Below are 22,246 nucleotides of genomic sequence, written 5' to 3' on the forward strand. Positions count from 1 at the left end.
TGTGTAGTAAGTAATATATATATATATATATATATATATATATATATATTATGTTTTTGAAAGAAGACTAAAGGTTGGATCAAACGTACAGTCAAGAACTTTAATATTTTGAAATAGTATTGGGATTTTTAAGTTCTTGTTTTCTTAAGCTTTTTTCACATGATCCTTAAGAGGTTTTTTATGATTATTATCATTGTTATTGTTATTATTATTATTATTCACTGCTGAAAACAGTTCATGAAAAATGTGATACAGTGCTGCTTAATGATACAGTGTGTAATTTTTTTCAGTTTTCTTTGATGAACAGAAACTTTGAAGAACAGCATTTATTTGCAATGGAAATGTTTCGACCACAAACATTTGAACGGTAGTGTATAGCCTGTGTGTGTGTGTGTGTGTGTGTGTGTGTGTGTGTGTGTGTGCATTTCATGTGAATGGGAAATGGGTAATGCTGTCTGGTTGACTTCTGACAGTTTACAAAGTGCTCGTTTCACACGAGCATTGTAGACATTAGAAGAGGCATGCAGGAGTAGAGACAGGGTGAAAGGAGAGTTCTTTAACATGAATCTTTCATAGCGTTCAAACTGTTGAATATGCTCACTTCACAGTGTGTAAGGAGTTGCACACCATAGTACGCTGTGTGCCTCAAATACAAAGAAATCGCTGTTCCCCTAAGTACCAACTACCAGTGTTTTAAATATCTATGTATTTGTTTATTTATTGCATATATACTCTCATCTGTCTCATGCCATGTTTTATGTAGGGTGATAGAAGTGTGTGTGTGTGTGTGTGTGTGTGTTTAATTAAGCTACATCTATAACTTGAATTTAAACTAAAGACTATGTTATCAGGTATTAGTCTATATATAAATGATGCAGGAGAAAGTACAGGTGATTTATGGTAGATAGATTGCTACATTTAATTCATTGTGGACATGGTTTTGGAACAAGTGTAAAAGTATTCTTGTTTGTCTTTAATGTGACATTAATGGTCATACGAGTCTATTAGGAGACATGATTGAATGCCATCTGAATGTAAAAATGTTAAATAGGTAATTTGCTAAATAAATGTACTTTACATTAGACACATTAATCTCCCATAGCGTGTGGTTTTGTTTATCACAGACTTCGCCAATGATGATAAAAATGATGCTTCCTAAGCTGGACACCTGACATCTTGTCTTAAAATGCGAGAGGATGGATAGTGCAATCAGCCCTGCGTCAGAGTTTAGTCTCTCCAATGGATTTGTCAATAGCGTGTTCAACGTTTCAGTTGACGAAGAGAGCAAAGCTGAGATCTCATGGATTCCAGAGTGCAATTCCTCAGACTCCATTATTCCCGGTCAGACGCTCAGAAGAGAAAAACAGGAACCGGTCCGGCGCTCCAGGATGGCGGCCATCTGGAGGATCCTGCAGCGCCGCAAGACCCCCTGGGACCTGGATAGACGACCTCACTCCGTCATCCTCCCCGGTGAAGCGTCCTTCCTCAAACTGTCCATCACTAACAAAGTCAGGCCCTTCAAGAAACTAAAGTCCCCATCTGTTTTTAGAGGAAAAGCCGGTAAGATTTCTGATGCCAAATTCAACACTGACCTGAAAGACGAGGCTGATTATGTGTACATGTGCAAGGACTCTCCTTCTTCAGACTTCAAGCATGTGTTTAGGAATAAAGCCAAGAGACATTCATTCGCAGGACACACTGCAGACTTCTACTGTTTGTTTGAGGACATCGCCCCCGCTGGAACCCCAGACAACGTCCAGCAGGAGACCAAAGACACCGTTAGCAACCAAAACGGCTGTAAGTTGTCAGAAAGAGTCGTTTATACAAAGAAATCTCACCCCAGCTTCTTTAACTACAACAATTCGACAGAACAGGAAGACTGCTTTACGAAGCAAAGCCTCAAGATACCTCAAAGAAGACGATGGGCCAGAGGGGGTGACGTTTTGAATTACTTGAGAAGAATTTCCCTCAAAGAAAAGGGAAGTCAGACGCTGGCAGAGAGTAGTTTTGAGTCAATGAATGCCCTGGACAAAACCATCGATTCTGACTACGGCTCGGTCAACTTTGAACTGGTCAAGGATTTGAACTCTGCACCTGAACAAACAGGGATTCATGGCAAAAGCAGCCATTTTCGAGGCCTTCTCCGATTTTTCAACACCGTGGCTGAGACTGCAATGAAATGGAGAAACTCGTCCCGCTCGTTCTCCCCCCCTGAAGGCCAGCAGTCGCCTCTCGGAGTGAGAAAGACACAGGAGTCCGGAGAACTCGTGCCTTTGACAGTCAGGAGCGGTGAGCAGAAAGCCGATACCTCAGTTCAGGGTAAACCCACGTTATCTGCTGACATGAGCAAGGCGGTCTCGCCTGATAATGCCATGGTGGATTGCTCTCCTCCTGTGGTGCTGAAGGCCTGGAGAACATGCCCAGACTCTCCGAGAGATAACAGCTCCCTGTGTAATAACTCGGATGAATCCCAGTCTCAGCTCAGCTCAACTCACATCTCTCTAGCCACCATCGAGAGCCACCCGAGATATGAAGAACCAGAGCCACCAAAAGAGACACAGACTGGCTTTGAAAACACGGCGATCCCACATCACTCATCTAGCAAAGCTGTTGATGAAAACCAAGATGTTTGCACGGATAGGAAAAAGATGAACTGCCCGGAGGACGTGTTTAAGGTAATATAAGCTGGATCGAAAGGTGACGTTTTGAGTAACACAGAGTAGTTTTAACATCCAAGCTGTTTGATTGTCAATCTATAACCTATATTATTTCCATAACATGCATATTTCTTGGTGAAACGGGATGAAAATATAGCACAGGACTTGATTTTGTCCATTGATAGCAGATTGGATGATGAAAAGTGGTCTCTATGTCATGATAAAATAAGGATTGGTGTGATCAGCTGAAAAGTATTAGAAATTATTACTTTTTAAAGACCCGAGTCACAAGTGTGCATTTTCTAGTTGGTTTAATGAGTGTTGCATTGCCTTTGTTCACACTGCACGGGTAATCCGATTCTTTCCTTAAATCTGACCGAATTTTTGTGCATTATGGGCAGTTTGCTCCATGTCTGTTTTCATAGTTTGAAATTAAACTAGAAAATGGCACTTTTTGAGCCTGAATATTTGTTTTCCACATGTGGGCAGACCAAAAACTAACCCTTTCCCGCTAATTGTCAATCAAAGATCAACCCGTTCTGCCATCAACTCTTCAATTCTGTGCAACAGAATAATAGAGATTGCTTCAATGTTACAATAAAGAAGTGTCCTGTGTCCGGAGGTGATGTCCATATGGCAAAAATACATACCTCAAGATGCTAAAGTACACATGTGGTTAGTTAAAGACATGTATTCAGTTAATCAGGCAAAATTATTTAATATCCTTCAACGCATTATTAAGCCAATGATTGCAGCTTGTGATCATAATGATTACAATATAAGGACAATATTTAGCGGTTGAAAGGGCATTATCTGAAGTCTTCACAAGCGAGACTCGATCCAAACTCCAGTGACCTCAGGATGAGATAGAAACAGGAAGGCAGAAGGAGGAGGATAAGCATAGCCGCTGTTCATATATTGATATTTTATTAGTTTGTGTAGTTTTATATATTTTCTCCAACAGCCCATAGCTATAGGCACACAGAATGGTGCATCAAACAAATTCATAAACAAAAAATTTAAATAATGAATCAGCTCCATGGTGAATCAAGGGTTTAGTACGTTGGTGGCGATGGTCACTCGTGCAACATAATCAATGACATACTTCCGAGTCAACGAGACGGAGGGAAGTTAGTGAGGGAAGGGCATAAAAAAAGTGGAACGCAGCCCAGAAATACACGGGTCAGATACGGGAGGTTGGTGTTCCTCCGGGAACAGGGTTGAAAACCACTGACTTAATGAAAAAGCTAAATTATCATGGTGTTATATTCAAAGTGGAGTGTCTATTTACATTAACTCCACCTACCATTGTCTGTTTAAGCCTGGGGGGGAGGGGAACAAAACAAAACTGGGACAGTGGATTTAGCTTTTGTTTCACCCCACCCACCAAATACTATGAATACACATTTTCCCTATCTCACTCTTCTCCCTTTTCCCATCAAATATCATTTATTTTCAATAAAATTTAAGAAAACATTGGAAAAAGGGAAATAAAGTGACTAATGCATATTTAATTGTAGTATAAAACAGTAAAGTGTTTAACAGTTAATTTAATAGGCCTATAACTGAAATTGGAAGTGGTGTCCTCACACTGATTCCATGCATCCAGTACCTGTGTGCGCTGATTTTATTCTTGTTGCGACAAATGACGAAAAAACACATCAAATCTGATCTGACTGTTCAGAATGAGATACATTAACTAAGATCGTATTTTAATCTAATTTCAAGACACCTCCAGCAGGCTTGTACAACAGAACTCCATGTTTAGACTGGAAAAAGCTAAAAAAAAAAAAAACAACGGTTTGTTTGTTTGGTCTGCCTGTGTGAACAATAGCCAAACCTTGTTGACTGTTTTCAGATGCTGTTCTTCACTTGACTAACCCCACTCCACTATTGATGTATACTACTGTAGGAGATGCTCTGGATGCAGTGCAATGTGAAATGCAGTGTTGTTGTAAGGTTACCTGACGTGCTGCAGTGATTTTCAGACCCTGTCGCGGCCCCGGGGCCAGTCGCCTGCAGATCCTCCTCTCAAAGCTCTGCTCCAGCGGTGTCGCTCTCTGCCGCTGCCCACCGCACTGTCAGCCCTGGAGCCCATGGCCCTCACACACATGCTCACTCCTCCAGGTACAGCGCAGGCCAAAACCACAGCCGAGTGGTGCTTCACATGCAGTTCAACTGCAATCAGTTTCCCTGATAGTCCTGATTACAGTTTCATGTTGTGGTCTGAATTTTTTGTATAGAGCACTTTGGCTAATACTAGCAATCTGTCCTGCAGCTAAAACCATGGCTAAATCAGTCGTTCACCGCATAAGGAACAGCAGCACAGGATCCAACAGACGGAAGCGGATTAGACCAGGATCTGGACCACTGCACGTCAACATGGTGAGTGATCCGGCCTCTGTCCTGAGACTTCATCTGATGGACTGGTTTGTGTTGTTGAGTCAGGACAAATGAATAGTACTGCATTAACAATTGAGTTGCAACTGTTAACGGGTTAGTTGAACCTCATGTCCTCCTCATTTGTATTCCTCTTCAAAACAAAAAAAGAAGATATTTTTAAGGAAACCTGACAGATTTCTGTCCCCCAGTTAAAGTAAATGCAACCAAAACGTTGTAAATGTAATCCATTTGAATCAAGCGGTTTTATCCAAAACTTCTAAAGAGACACGATAGCTTTGTGTGATGAACAGACGTAACCTGGGTATTTATTCAAATATAAATGCAAAAAATGTATTCCGTAAATCTTTTTTAAACCCATGTTTGTGACAACAATAAAAGCCCAAAGATGAAGACAGGTCCAGGTTTCCGACACAAATGGTTTTTAATCAAAGAATAAACACAGGGTATCAAAGCCAATGTAACAGTGTGCACTTAAACACAAACAACTGACAATGAGCTGAGGAATCCAAGGAACTTACCTATACACAGATAACGAACAGGTGTGATAATCAAATGAATTGCCGTAGTAACTAAATAGAGCGAGAAACTTGAACAAAGACAACAGGAAATGAAATAAAACCAACTAAAAGTCCATGATAATGAAAACTAAATTGACAGTTTGTAACAATGTTAAGCCTCACCTAGGGGTGGGCGATATGGCAAAAATATATTTTTTTTCAAAAATATCACGATTTTATCACGATTCTTTGTCATGTTGGTTACAAATGTTACATGTACTTATTATTATAATAACAATAAATTATGCATAATTACATGCAAATAACCCTAACAATATAACAAGTACATGTAGTTATAAATAAAGTGTGACCCAAGCCTTCGGAAAAAGCCGTTAGACCACCTGCTTAATGAGGCCAATCTCCTTCAGTAATTACTACACGTTTTTGTTTTACTTTTGACAGCTCCAGGGCTTTTGTTAAAACTGCAGATCATACTTTCACATTTGTGTATCCCTGCTCACAGATTGAGCCCAGTGCATTATGGTGTTGAAGTTTTCACAGCACTTGTTCTCTGTTTTCTCTATCATTTAGCACTGTTTTTTTTTCTTTATTAACTTTTCTTAAGAACTCATCTTGGCAGTGGTGAATTATCACTGTTCTGCTATGAAATCAGCTGTGTACGCAACCCTGAGAACGCAAAAATGGGCAACGATATGATACTGTGATACTTCAAGAAACTGATCTAGAAACTGATTATTATTCATAAAATTAAATTCAGCACCAAAAGAGCACCTTTAAATTCTTGTACCATTTGCTCCTGCACACTAGATGTGAGTTTTGTGGATTAGTGTCTGGTTCAGGCATCTAGCGGTGGATGTGTAAATGAGTGAAGTGCTTAACTTCTGAATGAAGGGCTGATGAAGCTGCTCGAGTGCTGGTTTAGCGGTGAGCGCAGACGCTGTCAGCTTAAGCTCATGTTCACAGAGGATCGCTGTAAACCACGGAGTCAAATCTCACCCTCTCAGTTAATTTGGCATCACTATTAATATTGTTTCCTAGCTTGCATTACGTAATGGGTACATTTAAAGAAATTAGTCATCGAGTCATGCAAAGCATGCTGGGAATCCGAGATTAACTTTGGTGTGGAGTGGTTCTTTCCTCCTCAATCCTTTACACTTGCAAGACTTTGGTACTTCACTGACGAATGTTCTCAGCATTGCAATTTGTGTGAAGAGATCATAATAGCTTCTCTAATAACAAATTAGACACTAATTTGATCAGTTGTTACCACATTGATAAAATGTCATAGATTTATCGCTGCTTAACCACATTAATGTACGTGCATTTAGATTTGTATACCTTTTGTGTTAATGTGTTGTTGTTTGTTTTACTTCATTTTGTTCTCCTTCAGAAACTCACAGACTTACAATTAAGAAGATTGTGCCAATGATGTGTGATTATGTTTGATATAGACAAACGGTTAATGGTGATTTAATTGCAATGGCAGGTGCATAATGCATCACCATTGGCTTTCAAAATGATGAATATATGCATCATTCATGATCAATTGTAATTAGCACAGATTATGTTTGCAAGACCGAGCACTAGCAGACGTTTAAGGCAAAAGTTCATAACGTTTTTGTGGATGTGGAAATATTCCTTGACCCTGTGTTGTTGAGGAATGTATTATTCATGCTGATGCTGATGATGGGTTGTTATCGAGGAGAATCAGACTCATCAGATGTTAAACAGTGCGGGACATGACAGGTCAATCCTGCTCTGTTTAAACAGGCCGTTTGTCGTCCACCAGTGCCGTGTGAGGGATTTGTGTCTTATATCGGAACAGAAACATTTTCTCATTCTCATATGGATGCTGGATAGGGCTGATGCTCAATATGACCTTGAACAATTCATCTAAAGTGTTACATTTTCTCCTAAGGGATTTTAGGACAAACATTTGAGGCATGTGAGAAGATATAAAGCTTATTTTATCATGGCCTGTGTTTCCTGGGCAGTATCTTTTACTATAGAGCAGTGGTCTTGTTTGTTAGGGTGGTCAGCATTAAACGTGATTGGAGAAGAAGTAAGCAGCTGCTGTTACGCACAAGCTCTCAGACAGGAAGTGTCATTGTTTTCTTATGTTCGTCAACATTTTGTCCCGTCTGCTGTTGTTTCCTCAAAATGTATGCCTACATGACTTAAGACCCGTTCACACCAAGAGCGTTAAATATAACTATATTATCATCCACACCGATGTATGATATGGTTCTGTTGCTGCAGCACTGAAAAAAATTATTCATTGAATTTATTCAATTTTTTTTAAGGTAAGTGGTTGCAATCAATTTATTTTAGCTACATTTAAATAAACAGATTTAGTTGACTAACTTTCAACAAAATGTGTTTATTTAAATGTGGCTAAAATTAATTGATTGCAACCACTTACCTTAAAAAAATAGTAAATTCAATTAATCTTTTTTTTTTTCAGTGAGTTTTCGGGTCGGGTAGGTTTGTTGTTATTGCTATAGCTGTGATGTGGAGTGCTCTATTCTCATAAAATTTAAATAGTTATTTAAATTAATATATATATGCTGCTTGTTCCATTTACTTACTTAAAATGAGCTACAGCAACACAATTTCTACACATTTTGTCCTAACTTCTTTTAATTGTGTTCAATCTACATATGTCAAATTGAAGTTTACCTAATCCATTTATGAGAGTCATGTTGATGCATTAACTGAGACTAGGTGGTGGATTGTTAGTTTCCAGCATGCTTTGCGTATGGCTGGATCAGGAGAGTAAATGCTGAAAATAAGTGTAATTTTATGTGTTTTTGACATTAACGAACGCCTCTAAATCAATGTCTGCCATACTCGCATCGACCAATCAGCCACTAAGACCATCAATACCCTGTCGCGCTACCCATAACCATGTGTATGGTCACTCTGCCATCAACACCGGCAATAATTAATGTCGCCGGACATAAAAATTATCCCGGACGAGCCCCCATTAAATGTTACGAACTTTAAAAGTCTAGGAGTTAGATCGTAACACTTAGAAAAATAGAAATGAGCATAAGACACACGGATAAAGCTCGATTATGAATAATTTATTACATAAAGCCGAAGCCACAAGAAAATGTTAATGGGATGCACTATTTACAATTGCTGGAATGAGAATAATAATAAAGAAAGAATTTAGTAGAAATAAAGTTAACGAGAAATTACCACCAACATGAAATACCCCTGATATAGGGAAAAGGAACTTGAGTGGCGCCCAAATCAAAGAACAAAATAAAACCAAATAATTTCCATAAAGCTCCCCAAGTCCTTTAACCTAACTAACAAAAGTAAAAAGGAGAAAAGAAACCGAGATCTTCAGCGTATTGACACTCTAATTTCCTATTCTTATCAATAAAAACCAAAATACAAGGAAGGCGCACACCACTTTCCTAATGTATCTAAACACTCATCATTACTACGTGCAGAGTGTATATCGCGCTATATGCTTACCTGTTCTCTTTTGCCTGATTAAGGAGAAAACACTGCACTTAACTCAAATACACTGCAGACTAGGTGTTAGACACATGACATCAGAGAATAGGATGCAAAAGTACTTATTTCGGCAAACAAAGCATACACAAACACACAGCATACCAAACGAGCACAAACGAGCCTCTCCATGAAGTTCGTGGGAGGACCTTTAAACCAGCAGGGCGACAGCAGATTGGGCGAAGAAGACGACATCACAACGATGATTGACAGGCGACACGTCCAATCAGGAACCTGAGAGAAAGCAGCAGAGCAATGACAAAAGAGGGGGGGGGATGACAAACACACACACCTATACGCATAGCACGTACCAGTCTGACATCAATGTTTGTCTTGATTAACTTTTTTTTTTTTTTTTTGTAGTTTACTACGGATATTTTTCTATTATTCATTAGAATTGTATTGGAGTTATTATCCATGCATTTCTGAATCTTAATCATTACAATTAATTACTTAATCAAAATTACTTAATCATAATATTGGCTTATTCAGAACAAGGTGAATAATTAGATTACTGATGTCCATATAAACATAGTCTGTGAAGACTTTATGTGCAAACAAAAGAAATAGATTTACATTTAAACTCTTCAAAACAGAATTATCCTGAGTTAAATGATCTGTGTCTGTAGACGCCATTAGTGTCATGTACTGTAAGGTGAACTCAGCAACAAAGAGAGAAGGACTTAATTGTACTGTTTACGACAAACAAGCGAAACACAAGGGCTTGTAACAAATGAGTCCACTGAGGGCAAGTCTGGACCCATGCGCAGTTTTGTTAATTAAACATAAACACAAATTAAAGACTTGACAATAAACCGTGAAACAAAGACTCACCAACAGCAGGTTACATTTAACAAAGGCAGACATGAAACAATGGGAACATGAGGGCTATATACAACACAGCCAGGGAAACTCTTGATTGGTTTCAGAGAAAGAAAATAAAGCTGCTAGAATGGCCAGCCAATCACCTGACTTGAATCCAATAGAAAATAAGAACTAAAGATCAGAGTTCATAGAAGAGGCCCACAGAACCTTCGAGATTTGAAGACTGTATGTGTGGAAGAATGGGCCAAAATCACACCTGAGCAATACATGCGAACAGTTTCTCCTACAGGAGGCGTCTTGAAGCTGTCATTACCAACAAAGCCTTTTGTACAAAGTATTAAATACATTTCAGTAGCTCAATACTTTTGCCCTGTGTCATTCCATTTTATTACACATAACTTCATTTCTGAACTTATTTGTTTTGTTTTCTTTGTATGTATGGATTACTTGGGTTGTTATCGACATCTGGTGAAAATTTCATGCCAACAGCACCTTTAGAAATATATTTACTGAGAAAAATGGCGACGTGTTCAATACTTATTTTACCCGCTGTATACATACACATGGACTAATGACTAACAAGAAACACCTGAAAGCAATGGAACAATAAACCAATCAGAACGTGACACATGAAACAAAGAACCAATGAAAACAAGACACAAGGTGTGCTCTACTTCATGCGGCTCAAGAGTAAGATGTGTTTCATACAAGATCTGGCAACTACGTAGACAACCTTGGAATAATAACGAGGTTTGGGCCATACAAATTACGGGAGTTTCCCAGGAGAAATAACAAAACGGGAGGGAGATGGGTGTGAAATACGGGAGACTCCCAGGAAAAACGGGAATGTTGACAGGCTTGAACAAGACACAACTAGGGAGACAATGAAGACGAATCAACAAGACCACAAAATAGCACAGGGGACAGGAAGTAATACAAAAGTCCCAACAAGACAAGAGGAACATGGAAGACCAGCGTTATATGTGGACCTCAAGGAACATTATAAAATAACACAGCAATGCAGTTCATGACCCCTTTAAGGCACGTTTTGTCATATAGCAACCACCATAGAGACTACAGAAGAAGAAGACGATCCCATTCTTGTTTGGATAGTCGAGCGAGTGTGCAGCAGTGGTGCTGTGACTGAACTACACTGTGAATACTCTGGTTATTTATGTGCTTCATTAATAGCTTTTAATGAACCGTAATGTCTCCAAGTGTGTCCCATGTTTGACCGATTGGCCAACAGAGCAAAGACCAACTGTATCATAAAAAATACTATATTTACATTTACATTTCGTCATTTAGCAGATGCTTTTATCCAAAGCGACTTACAAATGAGGACAATGGAAGCAATCAACATCAACAAAAGAGCAATAATATGCAAGTGCTATATGATATTATAATTAATTTCAATAAAAAATTGTACAGCACTACATATGTAGTTCAATGGTATCCCAAACAGTGATTGATTGTGGTAAAACTGTGTTCCCAAGCTTGCATTATATGTAAATGATAAAGTAGGAGACACATCACTCCCCGCCCCAAAACAAAACAATTAATGCTGAGATTTTCAGTTTGACTTCACATTGGTTAATGTATTTCTTTAAATTGCCAGTATCATAGAGACACTGTGTTTGTGTAGTAGAATAATGTGTGTAGCTCCTTAAATCATACATAATTCTGACAAACTTTGGCTTTGTATTCATGAAACTATTTGTGTCTGTTTGAATTTCAGATGTGACCTTTGTTGTGTAAATGTCAGGATGGGTGCAATCGAGCCGTATGGAAGTCAGTGTCAGTTATGTAACTGTCTGCTCTGCATCACAAGAGAAAAGCTCTTTCAATACATTTCATAAGAATAATCTCAAGACGCAAATAATTGTTTGCCTTCTGCTATACTGTGTGAAAAAAAAATGTCTGAACACATTCAGTTCGTTGACATTTATCATTTTGTGTAAAGATGTACTGTAAGGTGTGTGAGTAGTTTTTTATTTATTTTTTAATTATTATTGTCTGTGAACATGAGTTTATAAACCCCCAGTATTAAAAAGAGTAAGGGCTTGAAATCCATTGTGCATCTTGATTGTTACTTGGTTATAGACAATTATATACATTTAAAGGTCTAAAAAATGTATTACTCAAACTCAGTTGTGTGCCATGAAAGGGATGTTTTTCTGAACATTTAGTTTATTATCATGATGTCAAAGCATAAGGTTATTTAACCGATGGCAAATTAATATTATTTTTCTGTCTTTAATTTAAGCCTCGTACTATGCAAAGGACATTTGTTTAAAAGTAAGAGTTGATTTGGACTCAAAATCTGTGCCAAGCCTAATGTATGAAATTTCCCACAGTGAGTGAAAGCAGATTTAAATGCATCAGCATGATCACATCACGCACTGAATGTAAACGAATTTGCATTTTAGCGCTTCCAGCTCCATCGTCGCAAAGTCAGTGGGTTTTTTAAACGGGTTTTTGGTTAAATGCCTGAAATAAGGTCTGTGGTGAAGACAAGCTTAAGATATTTTCATGAAAATTCTACATTAAAATCAGGGGCGGATTTAGTGAATTGGGGGTCCCAGGCAAAATATAGGAATGGGGCCCTGTACATTTGCATACATTTTCCCAGATCAACCTTGAGGTTCCTTTTTTGTTGTGATGCTTGCTGCTGCACAATGGTGCCCCATAGTAAGGATTATATCAACCAAAAAAGTAACTGTGTCCTCTACTTGGTTTCTTCTCATAAATGAGTAAGCTGCATTTAAAACAATTATAAGCATATAATACACACTGTTTCTCAATATTTAATGACAGCTTCAGATGCATAATATTTTCATCTCCTTCAAGCAGGGTACACAAAAAGCACGTTCAGTCTCGGACGGTTGTCGTGGTAATAAACACCGTAAACAGCAAACGTTCGCGTGTCAGCGCTTAATGCGCATATACTATATGAAAAGCATTGTAGGGGGCCCTTGGCTTTTGGGGGCCCAAGGCAGTCGCCTACCTTTGCGTAATGTTTAAGTCCTCCCCTGATTAAAAAAAAAAAAGTTATATCAACCACGTAACCGGAGTTGTCCACACACTGAAAAAAATATATAATCAGACCAAAGGTCTATCAAAAATAGACCATTAATTTCCTTTTTGCATGTGAAAAACATGCACGTTTTATTTTACAGCATAAATATACTTCAGTAAATCCGCCTTGTGATGTTTTTAAAGCTTTTTCTTATCTTGAAAAAGGCGGTTGCTGACAAGTGTCTAAATGCGGCTACAGAAGTTGTTAGGAAATTAAACTTCACAGTGAACAGTTAAACTCATGGATTCACTTGCCGCTTTCACAGTTTATAATCGCACTCCTGCAAACTATTCTTACTCAAACATTCAAGCAAAACATTTTGAAATAAAGACCGAAAGTGTTGTTTTAACTTAATGGTGGTGACGTTGAAGTCATGTGACCGTGGTGTAGTTCATTTATAGCCTATATGTTTAGCTTTTTACTTCTGTCGACTGTATTTAGACTTCAAAATTCATACAATTTCTGTTCATATGTGAAGGTTATCGTGATGAACAAAACGTGAAAGAATCTTAAATCATAACCTTTTGTTGGTCACAGAGCTGATTTTCTGCAATAATAATCACAAAAGCCAATGAAAAAAAATGGAGGAAACCACCCTGCTGAAAAAACAATAGACACCATCCTAACATTTGTAATGGTTTCACTGGTTATAATGGGACTTGTATTGGTTTTAATGGAAACTGTAATGGACCCTGTGGGTCTCTATACTGGCAGTTACCTTTAATTGGTGGCTTTTGTTAAAACCACTAAATCCTAATGAAATAAGTCCAAAAACACACTACAGGAAATCATTTTTTTAATAGTTTCAATGGTTAATAGTTTGAAATGGTATTTGTACTTCTGTGGTAGTTTCTATTGTTTTTTTTCAGCAAGGTAGGATGATACGAACGTCCAGGTTGTCCTACAAAAATAGGTATATTATACAATTCCCAATTGAGTGGATTCCTATTGAAATTACTGCATTTCACCTGCAAAAATTCACCAAACAATGGTAAATGTGATTGTACCTTCATTCTGGTGGCCATGCATACAATAAGTCAAGAATATAATGAGATACTAAGTTAAGAGATGTAATGCTAAAAAGATTTATCTTGATTATGAGATATTAATACAGGAAAGTCGGCTAATTGAACTGAAAAAAAAAAAGTTTCAGTTTCTTGTGAAACTGTTTTGCACCTGGATGATTTTGAACGGCTTGGCTTTATCGTTCATTCTTCTTCGTTAATAAGCCGGGTAGCAGCCTAATAGTCAAAGATGAACGACAGGGCATTACTGTAAAGATGACACAGTTAATGCACTTTGACTAACGGTGTGTTGTTGGCTCTTATATAACAGAGTGGCAATGTTTGTTAATGTTAACGGCAGTGTTTCCATGGTGAGGGATGAACAGCACGCAGGCCGGCTCTGGTTGGCGGAGCGCAGCTGCGCATCATTGCGCTGTAGAATAAGCGCTCTGGATAGCGATCCTCCTCGCTGCTCTTCTGATGCCGATGAAGATGATGGTGAGGATGAGGCATATTTATGCGTGTCTTGTCTTGCAAGTCGCGGAGCTGTGTCTCAAACCCCAGCGAGTTGCCTAGCAACACAGCCTCACCTTGGGCATGACAGGTGCGCGCAGCGGCTCAGCCCTAGGTAGGCGGCTCGCTGGGGTTTGAGACGCAGCCGGAGTGTCGTGTTTTACACATATCTGTGCGGCTGGATGCATTGATAACTGTGCCGATCGCAGGTTTGACAGCAGCACTGCAGCATGACCTTGGACGTGCAAACGGTGGCGGTGTTCACTGTGATCGCCATTCTGCTGCTGGTCAACGTGATTCTGATCTTCTTCATGGGCTCCAGCTGAAGGGTCCTCAGCATGACTGACACACAGGCGAACAGGCGCAGAGATCTGTGATTGGATTGTTCGTATCTGTGATTCTGCTCTTTACTGCGGCCGAGATGGTAAAATATGTCCTACACTTACATTGTCAAGTGTTTGTGTGCGTGTGTGTTCTCCACCGTCATCTTTCAGTCCAATTGCATTATATAAGCCGATTTGTTGAGTTATTCCGCGGCATTTTGAATGCATATCATGACATGTAGTGTTTGTGTGTATCATGGTGCGGATGATTTATGAACGTCCATTTAAAAATGCTGGTGAATTAATATTCATGGCCAATGCTCTGAAACCATAAAATATCAAATGTCATGTAATAAGACTAGAATTGTGCTAGAATAACAATAATTGCAATCAAAACAGTCTGTTGAGATATTTATGAAGAGTTTATGAATGTAAAATGATACAAAATACTGTACAGTCTTGCATCTGGTGTGTCTATACAAAATGCAATGCTTATTTAGATCTGAGTCCTTCCGAAATGTAAGATTAGAATCGAAGGGTTGTGCATCTATGGTCAGATGTCATTCTGTATTTAGAGAAAGGTAAATTCAGAGCAGCTGTTAATATCGTGTGTTTGATCACATGCCAGCACACGTGGTGTGGCGAGTTGAGAATTGTCCATTTCCACATCCTTACTGTGAAAAGCTTGACATCACAGTCATAGGAGCTGATTTCCAAACTGTGCTTGGGTTTATTTAGAGTCTGGATGGTTGATTCTCACATCATATGCTTCAGATGTTGAGGAGGATGTGTTTGTTTGGCCCTCTCTCTCAGGACTCAAGTCTGTTGCGTAATATCTCTCTGCTGGCTCTTCAGTGAGGATGCTGGTATTTGGGCTAATGTAATTCTCAAAGCAAATTTCTACCCATTTCATGTTGCCCCTACAGATGTTATAAGTTCCTCATTTTCATTCTAATTTGATGTTAAAGCAGTGTGTCCCTTTAGAAGTCCACTTTAGTCAGCTTTAGTATTATTAACAAGGCATATGTCTTCTGAAAAGATAAGAAAGTCCCATGAATCTGACAGTAAGAAGAGCACATTGATGTGAAATGACAAATAGAGGACATGTGTTTCTAGTTCTTCTTTTGAGTTTTGCCATCTTTGTGTTTTCATACGCACTTGGTGCCAAAGTCGAATGCATTCATCTCAAGACATACTGTATGCAGAAACTTGAGGGGAACAGCGGTCGATTATGTAACGATAAATCCATCACGTTCACAGAACCCTGGGACTCCGTAATGAGAGACGACTTCAGGGTGTCTTAATATTATGATCTGTGCACAGAGTTGTTCTGCATTTTTAATGATTTACATTCACAGAACAGTCTGAAGGTGCTTGAGAGGATATTTATTGGCACTAATCATCCAGACAATTATGGTGATATGTAGGCTTCTCAGAATATGAAGCAAAGGAATCGTGGAAATGGAGGGTGTGCTTCTGATCTTATTGTAGTTATGTACTGGTGGTATCCATCGGGTCTTCAGCATGTGATGTCTGCAGTCTGAGCCTAGAGAACGCTTGTGATGTTTGCGGTTGGAGTCTGAGTGCTCAACGCTGCAGGAATTCAGAGACAACCCTCGATGAACGCACTGACAGCTCTCATTCATGCATGCTGAAGGCCACGCTCTCAGAGGAGCATATACTGCACAAACAGCCAATCAGGAAGCCTCTTGCTTAGTGTTTCGCTGTTTATATCACAGGCGATCGTGATTTTTCCTGCAACAACATTCCAAGCAACCAATCAGAATTGAGGGATAAGTTTACAGGAAATGTAAGTTTTAGCCTAACAACCAGAGTTAGGTGCTTCTACACCCTTGTTATTCAGCTATCATTTCCCTCCGATTTTAGGGATAAATTATGGCTAGGTTTAGGGGAAGGGATAGAGTTAGGTCTATGTTTTGGACAATAATGTTGATCCAGGAACATGTCTTAGTAGGGAAAATCATGGCGACCTTATATCATACGAGTGCCTCGATTTAGGAAAGAAATCATTGGTTAATCCTTGATTAATAATGTAGTAATTATCATTAAGAAAAGAATTGGAGGAAAATATGCAACTTTGCTAGGTAGGGATGTAACGATTCACTCAACTCACGATTCGATTTGATTAACGATTTTTTTTACAAAATGAAATTGAAGACATTATACAGTGAATGAAATTGTGTCATTTTATTAGGCTATTGCTGCACGTTTCTTTGTGAAATTTAAATAAAACTAAACTAAATTGAAATTTTAAAACAAACCCCAAATCAAATAAGCAAGTTGCACTAATAAAAGAAATCTCTTCATATAAACAAACTAAGGCTTTGTCTGTGCTCTTTCCATTTAAAATTAGAGGCAACCACTGCATTTTAATCACTATCCAAACAAAGATGCAGCATGAGCAGTTTTTAATATAAATTAGACTGCATAATTTCGAAATTTGAAGCAAAAACAGAATGGTCTGACTTTAGTTTTGTGACACTATACATAAAACATATCTGAAGGAAACAGCAGACGAGTTGAATGAGACGCATATTCACTCTCTGCCAGCAGGTGGCGCTTATGAACACTTACACAGCGGTTTCCTTGGTTACCGCTGTAAACAAAGCAGAGCACAGCAATGATACAGTGTTTCCTTGGTTACCGCTGTAAACAAAGCAGAGCTGCGCTCATGAACAGCAATGATACAGTGTTTCCTTGGTTACCGCTGTAAACAAAGCAGAGCTGCGCTCATGAACAGCAATGATACAGTGTTTCCTTGGTTACCGCTGTAAACAAAGCAGAGCTGCGCTCATGAACAGCAATGATACAGTGTTTCCTTGGTTACCGCTGTAAACAAAGCAGAGCTGCGCTCATGAACAGCAATGATACAGTGTTTCCTTGGTTACCGCTGTAAACAAAGCAGAGCTGCGCTCATGAACAGCAATGATACAGTGTTTCCTTGGTTACCGCTGTAAACAAAGCAGAGCTGCGCTCATGAACAGCAATGATACAGTGTTTCCTTGGTTACCGCTGTAAACAAAGCAGAGCTGCGCTCATGAACAGCAATGATACAGTGTTTCCTTGGTTACCGCTGTAAACAAAGCAGAGCTGCGCTCATGAACAGCAATGATACAGTGTTTCCTTGGTTACCGCTGTAAACAAAGCAGAGCTGCGCTCATGAACAGCAATGATACAGTGTTTCCTTGGTTACCGCTGTAAACAAAGCAGAGCTGCGCTCATGAACAGCAATGATACAGTGTTTCCTTGGTTACCGCTGTAAACAAAGCAGAGCTGCGCTCATGAACAGCAATGATACAGTGTTTCCTTGGTTACCGCTGTAAACAAAGCAGAGCTGCGCTCATGAACAGCAATGATACAGTGTTTCCTTGGTTACCGCTGTAAACAAAGCAGAGCTGCGCTCATGAACAGCAATGATACAGTGTTTCCTTGGTTACCGCTGTAAACAAAGCAGAGCTGCGCTCATGAACAGCAATGATACAGTGTTTCCTTGGTTACCGCTGTAAACAAAGCAGAGCTGCGCTCATGAACAGCAATGATACAGTGTTTCCTTGGTTACCGCTGTAAACAAAGCAGAGCTGCGCTCATGAACAGCAATGATACAGTGTTTCCTTGGTTACCGCTGTAAACAAAGCAGAGCTGCGCTCATGAACAGCAATGATACAGTGTTTCCTTGGTTACCGCTGTAAACAAAGCAGAGCTGCGCTCATGAACAGCAATGATACAGTGTTTCCTTGGTTACCGCTGTAAACAAAGCAGAGCTGCGCTCATGAACAGCAATGATACAGTGTTTCCTTGGTTACCGCTGTAAACAAAGCAGAGCTGCGCTCATGAACAGCAATGATACAGTGTTTCCTTGGTTACCGCTGTAAACAAAGCAGAGCTGCGCTCATGAACAGCAATGATACAGTGTTTCCTTGGTTACCGCTGTAAACAAAGCAGAGCTGCGCTCATGAACAGCAATGATACAGTGTTTCCTTGGTTACCGCTGTAAACAAAGCAGAGCTGCGCTCATGAACAGCAATGATACAGTGTTTCCTTGGTTACCGCTGTAAACAAAGCAGAGCTGCGCTCATGAACAGCAATGATACAGTGTTTCCTTGGTTACCGCTGTAAACAAAGCAGAGCTGCGCTCATGAACAGCAATGATACAGTGTTTCCTTGGTTACCGCTGTAAACAAAGCAGAGCTGCGCTCATGAACAGCAATGATACAGTGTTTCCTTGGTTACCGCTGTAAACAAAGCAGAGCTGCGCTCATGAACAGCAATGATACAGTGTTTCCTTGGTTACCGCTGTAAACAAAGCAGAGCTGCGCTCATGAACAGCAATGATACAGTGTTTCCTTGGTTACCGCTGTAAACAAAGCAGAGCTGCGCTCATGAACAGCAATGATACAGTGTTTCCTTGGTTACCGCTGTAAACAAAGCAGAGCTGCGCTCATGAACAGCAATGATACAGTGTTTCCTTGGTTACCGCTGTAAACAAAGCAGAGCTGCGCTCATGAACAGCAATGATACAGTGTTTCCTTGGTTACCGCTGTAAACAAAGCAGAGCTGCGCTCATGAACAGCAATGATACAGTGTTTCCTTGGTTACCGCTGTAAACAAAGCAGAGCTGCGCTCATGAACAGCAATGATACAGTGTTTCCTTGGTTACCGCTGTAAACAAAGCAGAGCTGCGCTCATGAACAGCAATGATACAGTGTTTCCTTGGTTACCGCTGTAAACAAAGCAGAGCTGCGCTCATGAACAGCAATGATACAGTGTTTCCTTGGTTACCGCTGTAAACAAAGCAGAGCTGCGCTCATGAACAGCAATGATACAGTGTTTCCTTGGTTACCGCTGTAAACAAAGCAGAGCTGCGCTCATGAACAGCAATGATACAGTGTTTCCTTGGTTACCGCTGTAAACAAAGCAGAGCTGCGCTCATGAACAGCAATGATACAGTGTTTCCTTGGTTACCGCTGTAAACAAAGCAGAGCTGCGCTCATGAACAGCAATGATACAGTGTTTCCTTGGTTACCGCTGTAAACAAAGCAGAGCTGCGCTCATGAACAGCAATGATACAGTGTTTCCTTGGTTACCGCTGTAAACAAAGCAGAGCTGCGCTCATGAACAGCAATGATACAGTGTTTCCTTGGTTACCGCTGTAAACAAAGCAGAGCTGCGCTCATGAACAGCAATGATACAGTGTTTCCTTGGTTACCGCTGTAAACAAAGCAGAGCTGCGCTCATGAACAGCAATGATACAGTGTTTCCTTGGTTACCGCTGTAAACAAAGCAGAGCTGCGCTCATGAACAGCAATGATACAGTGTTTCCTTGGTTACCGCTGTAAACAAAGCAGAGCTGCGCTCATGAACAGCAATGATACAGTGTTTCCTTGGTTACCGCTGTAAACAAAGCAGAGCTGCGCTCATGAACAGCAATGATACAGTGTTTCCTTGGTTACCGCTGTAAACAAAGCAGAGCTGCGCTTATGAACAGCAATGATACAGTGTTTCCTGGGTTACCGCTGTAAACAAAGCACTCATGAACACTGCTTTAATTTGCATCATTCAGAGGCCAGATGAAAAGAAAATACCACATAAACTTTTCTAAAGATTATCAGTTGAGTATCATTTGCCCGGGGACCGGAACTCGGACATCTGTAGGTTTCAGCGCCATAGAGAGACATTGGAAGATCCAAAGCTCGCATCGGTTTGATGGTGTTTATGCTACAAAAATGGAAAAACGATGTGCCTGGGGTTCTTGTAACACTGATTCCAGTTATCCTGAGAGGATAGGCAATCAAATTAATTTTATTACATTTCCTGAACCCAAACAAAAATGTCCCAAAGCATTCAACCCCAATCCCAATGAACATGAAAACGTTCATTTTCTGATTGTCATACTCTCATTAAGTTACACTTTTCATCTGCTCAAGCAGAACATTAATGCCATCTTGTGCTTCAGCAAGGTATCTCTGGCCAAAACTAGTTAACATTGAAGTTAGTGCGTCCATGCTAACGTACAAACCTAAATAGCAGACTGTTCTCGCGTCTTGTACAGTGTAGGGCAAAAACACATAAACGAAGGTCTACTTTTCAGTGCCTCTCCATATTAAACTGGTTAAATGTGAATTAATTTAATCATACCCTGCGATACATGAACAGTGTTAATCCTGCATATTGTCATCCGCGATCGTGACGACCATAACCATTGTGACCATTGTGATCTGTAAACCCTCGCTTCCAAATTAATACCCACAATATTTATGTTAAAATCTTTTATATATCCCTCCATGGCATATTTAATTCCCACTTGAATGGTGTTCATTCTGTGTCCAAAATTGTGCAAAAACATCGAGGGGCAAGGTTTTCACACTGACAGCTCTCATTGTGAGAGAGTGAGCAGCTCCGTTTGTTTGTCTGAGGGAGCAACAGTAACTAAGGGGGTGGGGCTTACCGATAGGTCAATTGCATGGCGATTTGTTTGGCATTTCAACCGATTTGAATCATCACACATTTTAATCGATTTTCAACCGGCTCGCGGTTTATTTTTACATCCCTATTGCTAGGTGATTTCGCTTTGGAATCTTCAGAGAACTTTAACTCGATTTTTCTCAAAATCAACTCTGCTGTCGCTTTCAAACGGCTGTAGCTCAGTCATTTTTGTCCGATTCCAGCAAGTCATATAACAATAAAAGAACAACAATAAAAATAACTTAATTTTGAAAATTTGCTCATTCCGACTCATTTTGCCAGCATGGGTCACAAATGTTTTCTGGCCAATAGCAGATGCGGAAGTGTGTGTGAAAGAATGACCGTTCATCCATCAGACTTGCTGTGTTGTTCTGCAGTTGATCAGCGGCGGTTCGGTGGTCAGCGCGGAGGCAGTATGGGATCACGTGACGATGGCCGAGCGGGAGCTGGCCTTCAAAGCTGGAGACATCATCAAGGTCCTGGACGCCTCCAATAAAGACTGGTGGTGGGGTCAGATGGATGACGAGGAGGGCTGGTTCCCCGCCAGCTTCGTGAGGGTACGTCTCAACTCTCTCATCTCTCCTGATAAGCTCCTAGAGCAGTGGTCTCAAACTCAATTCCTGGAGGGCCTCAGCTCTGCGGAGTTTAGCTCCAACCAGCTCCAAATCACACTTGCTTGAAGGTTTCTAGTGATCCTGAAGACCTTGATTAGCTGGATCAGGGGTGTTTGATTAGGGTTGGAGCTGAACTGTGCAGAGCTGTGGCCCTCCAGGAATTGAGTTTGAGACCAATGTCCTAGATCTTATTGTTGAACGGCTCAAGGTCTGAAGTGAAGAAATGGACATGGATTAGATGCGTCCGGCTGGACTTCAGAAAAAGCGCAGTCAGTGTTGAATCAGTGTTGCCAAGCCAT

The 22,246-nt window shown here is 40.0% G+C and overlaps 1 protein-coding gene across 4 annotated transcripts in view; it reads left to right on the forward strand.

Annotated features, from left to right (window-relative positions):
• The first annotated feature begins 352 nt into the window (after positions 1-352).
• LOC107674882 (uncharacterized) overlaps positions 353-22,246 on the forward strand; it is a 33,953-nt gene continuing 12,059 nt past the window's right edge. For 2 of the 4 annotated variants that reach the window (XM_016469020.1, XM_016469021.1), the window contains exons 1-4: positions 796-2,675; positions 4,646-4,784; positions 4,936-5,042; positions 21,711-21,890. In XM_016469020.1, the coding sequence (XP_016324506.1) occupies positions 1,197-2,675; positions 4,646-4,784; positions 4,936-5,042; positions 21,711-21,890 (1,905 nt within the window). In that variant the 5' untranslated portion in view covers positions 796-1,196. Of the gene's footprint in view, positions 368-795; positions 2,676-4,645; positions 4,785-4,935; positions 5,043-21,710; positions 21,891-22,246 lie in introns of those variants that run through there. The other 2 variants (XM_016469019.1, XM_016469022.1) reach the window with 2 other exon arrangements.

Source organism: Sinocyclocheilus anshuiensis, unplaced genomic scaffold (genome assembly GCF_001515605.1).
Source record: "Sinocyclocheilus anshuiensis isolate Anshui unplaced genomic scaffold, SAMN03320099.WGS_v1.1 scaffold1133, whole genome shotgun sequence".
NCBI lineage: Eukaryota > Metazoa > Chordata > Actinopteri > Cypriniformes > Cyprinidae > Sinocyclocheilus > Sinocyclocheilus anshuiensis.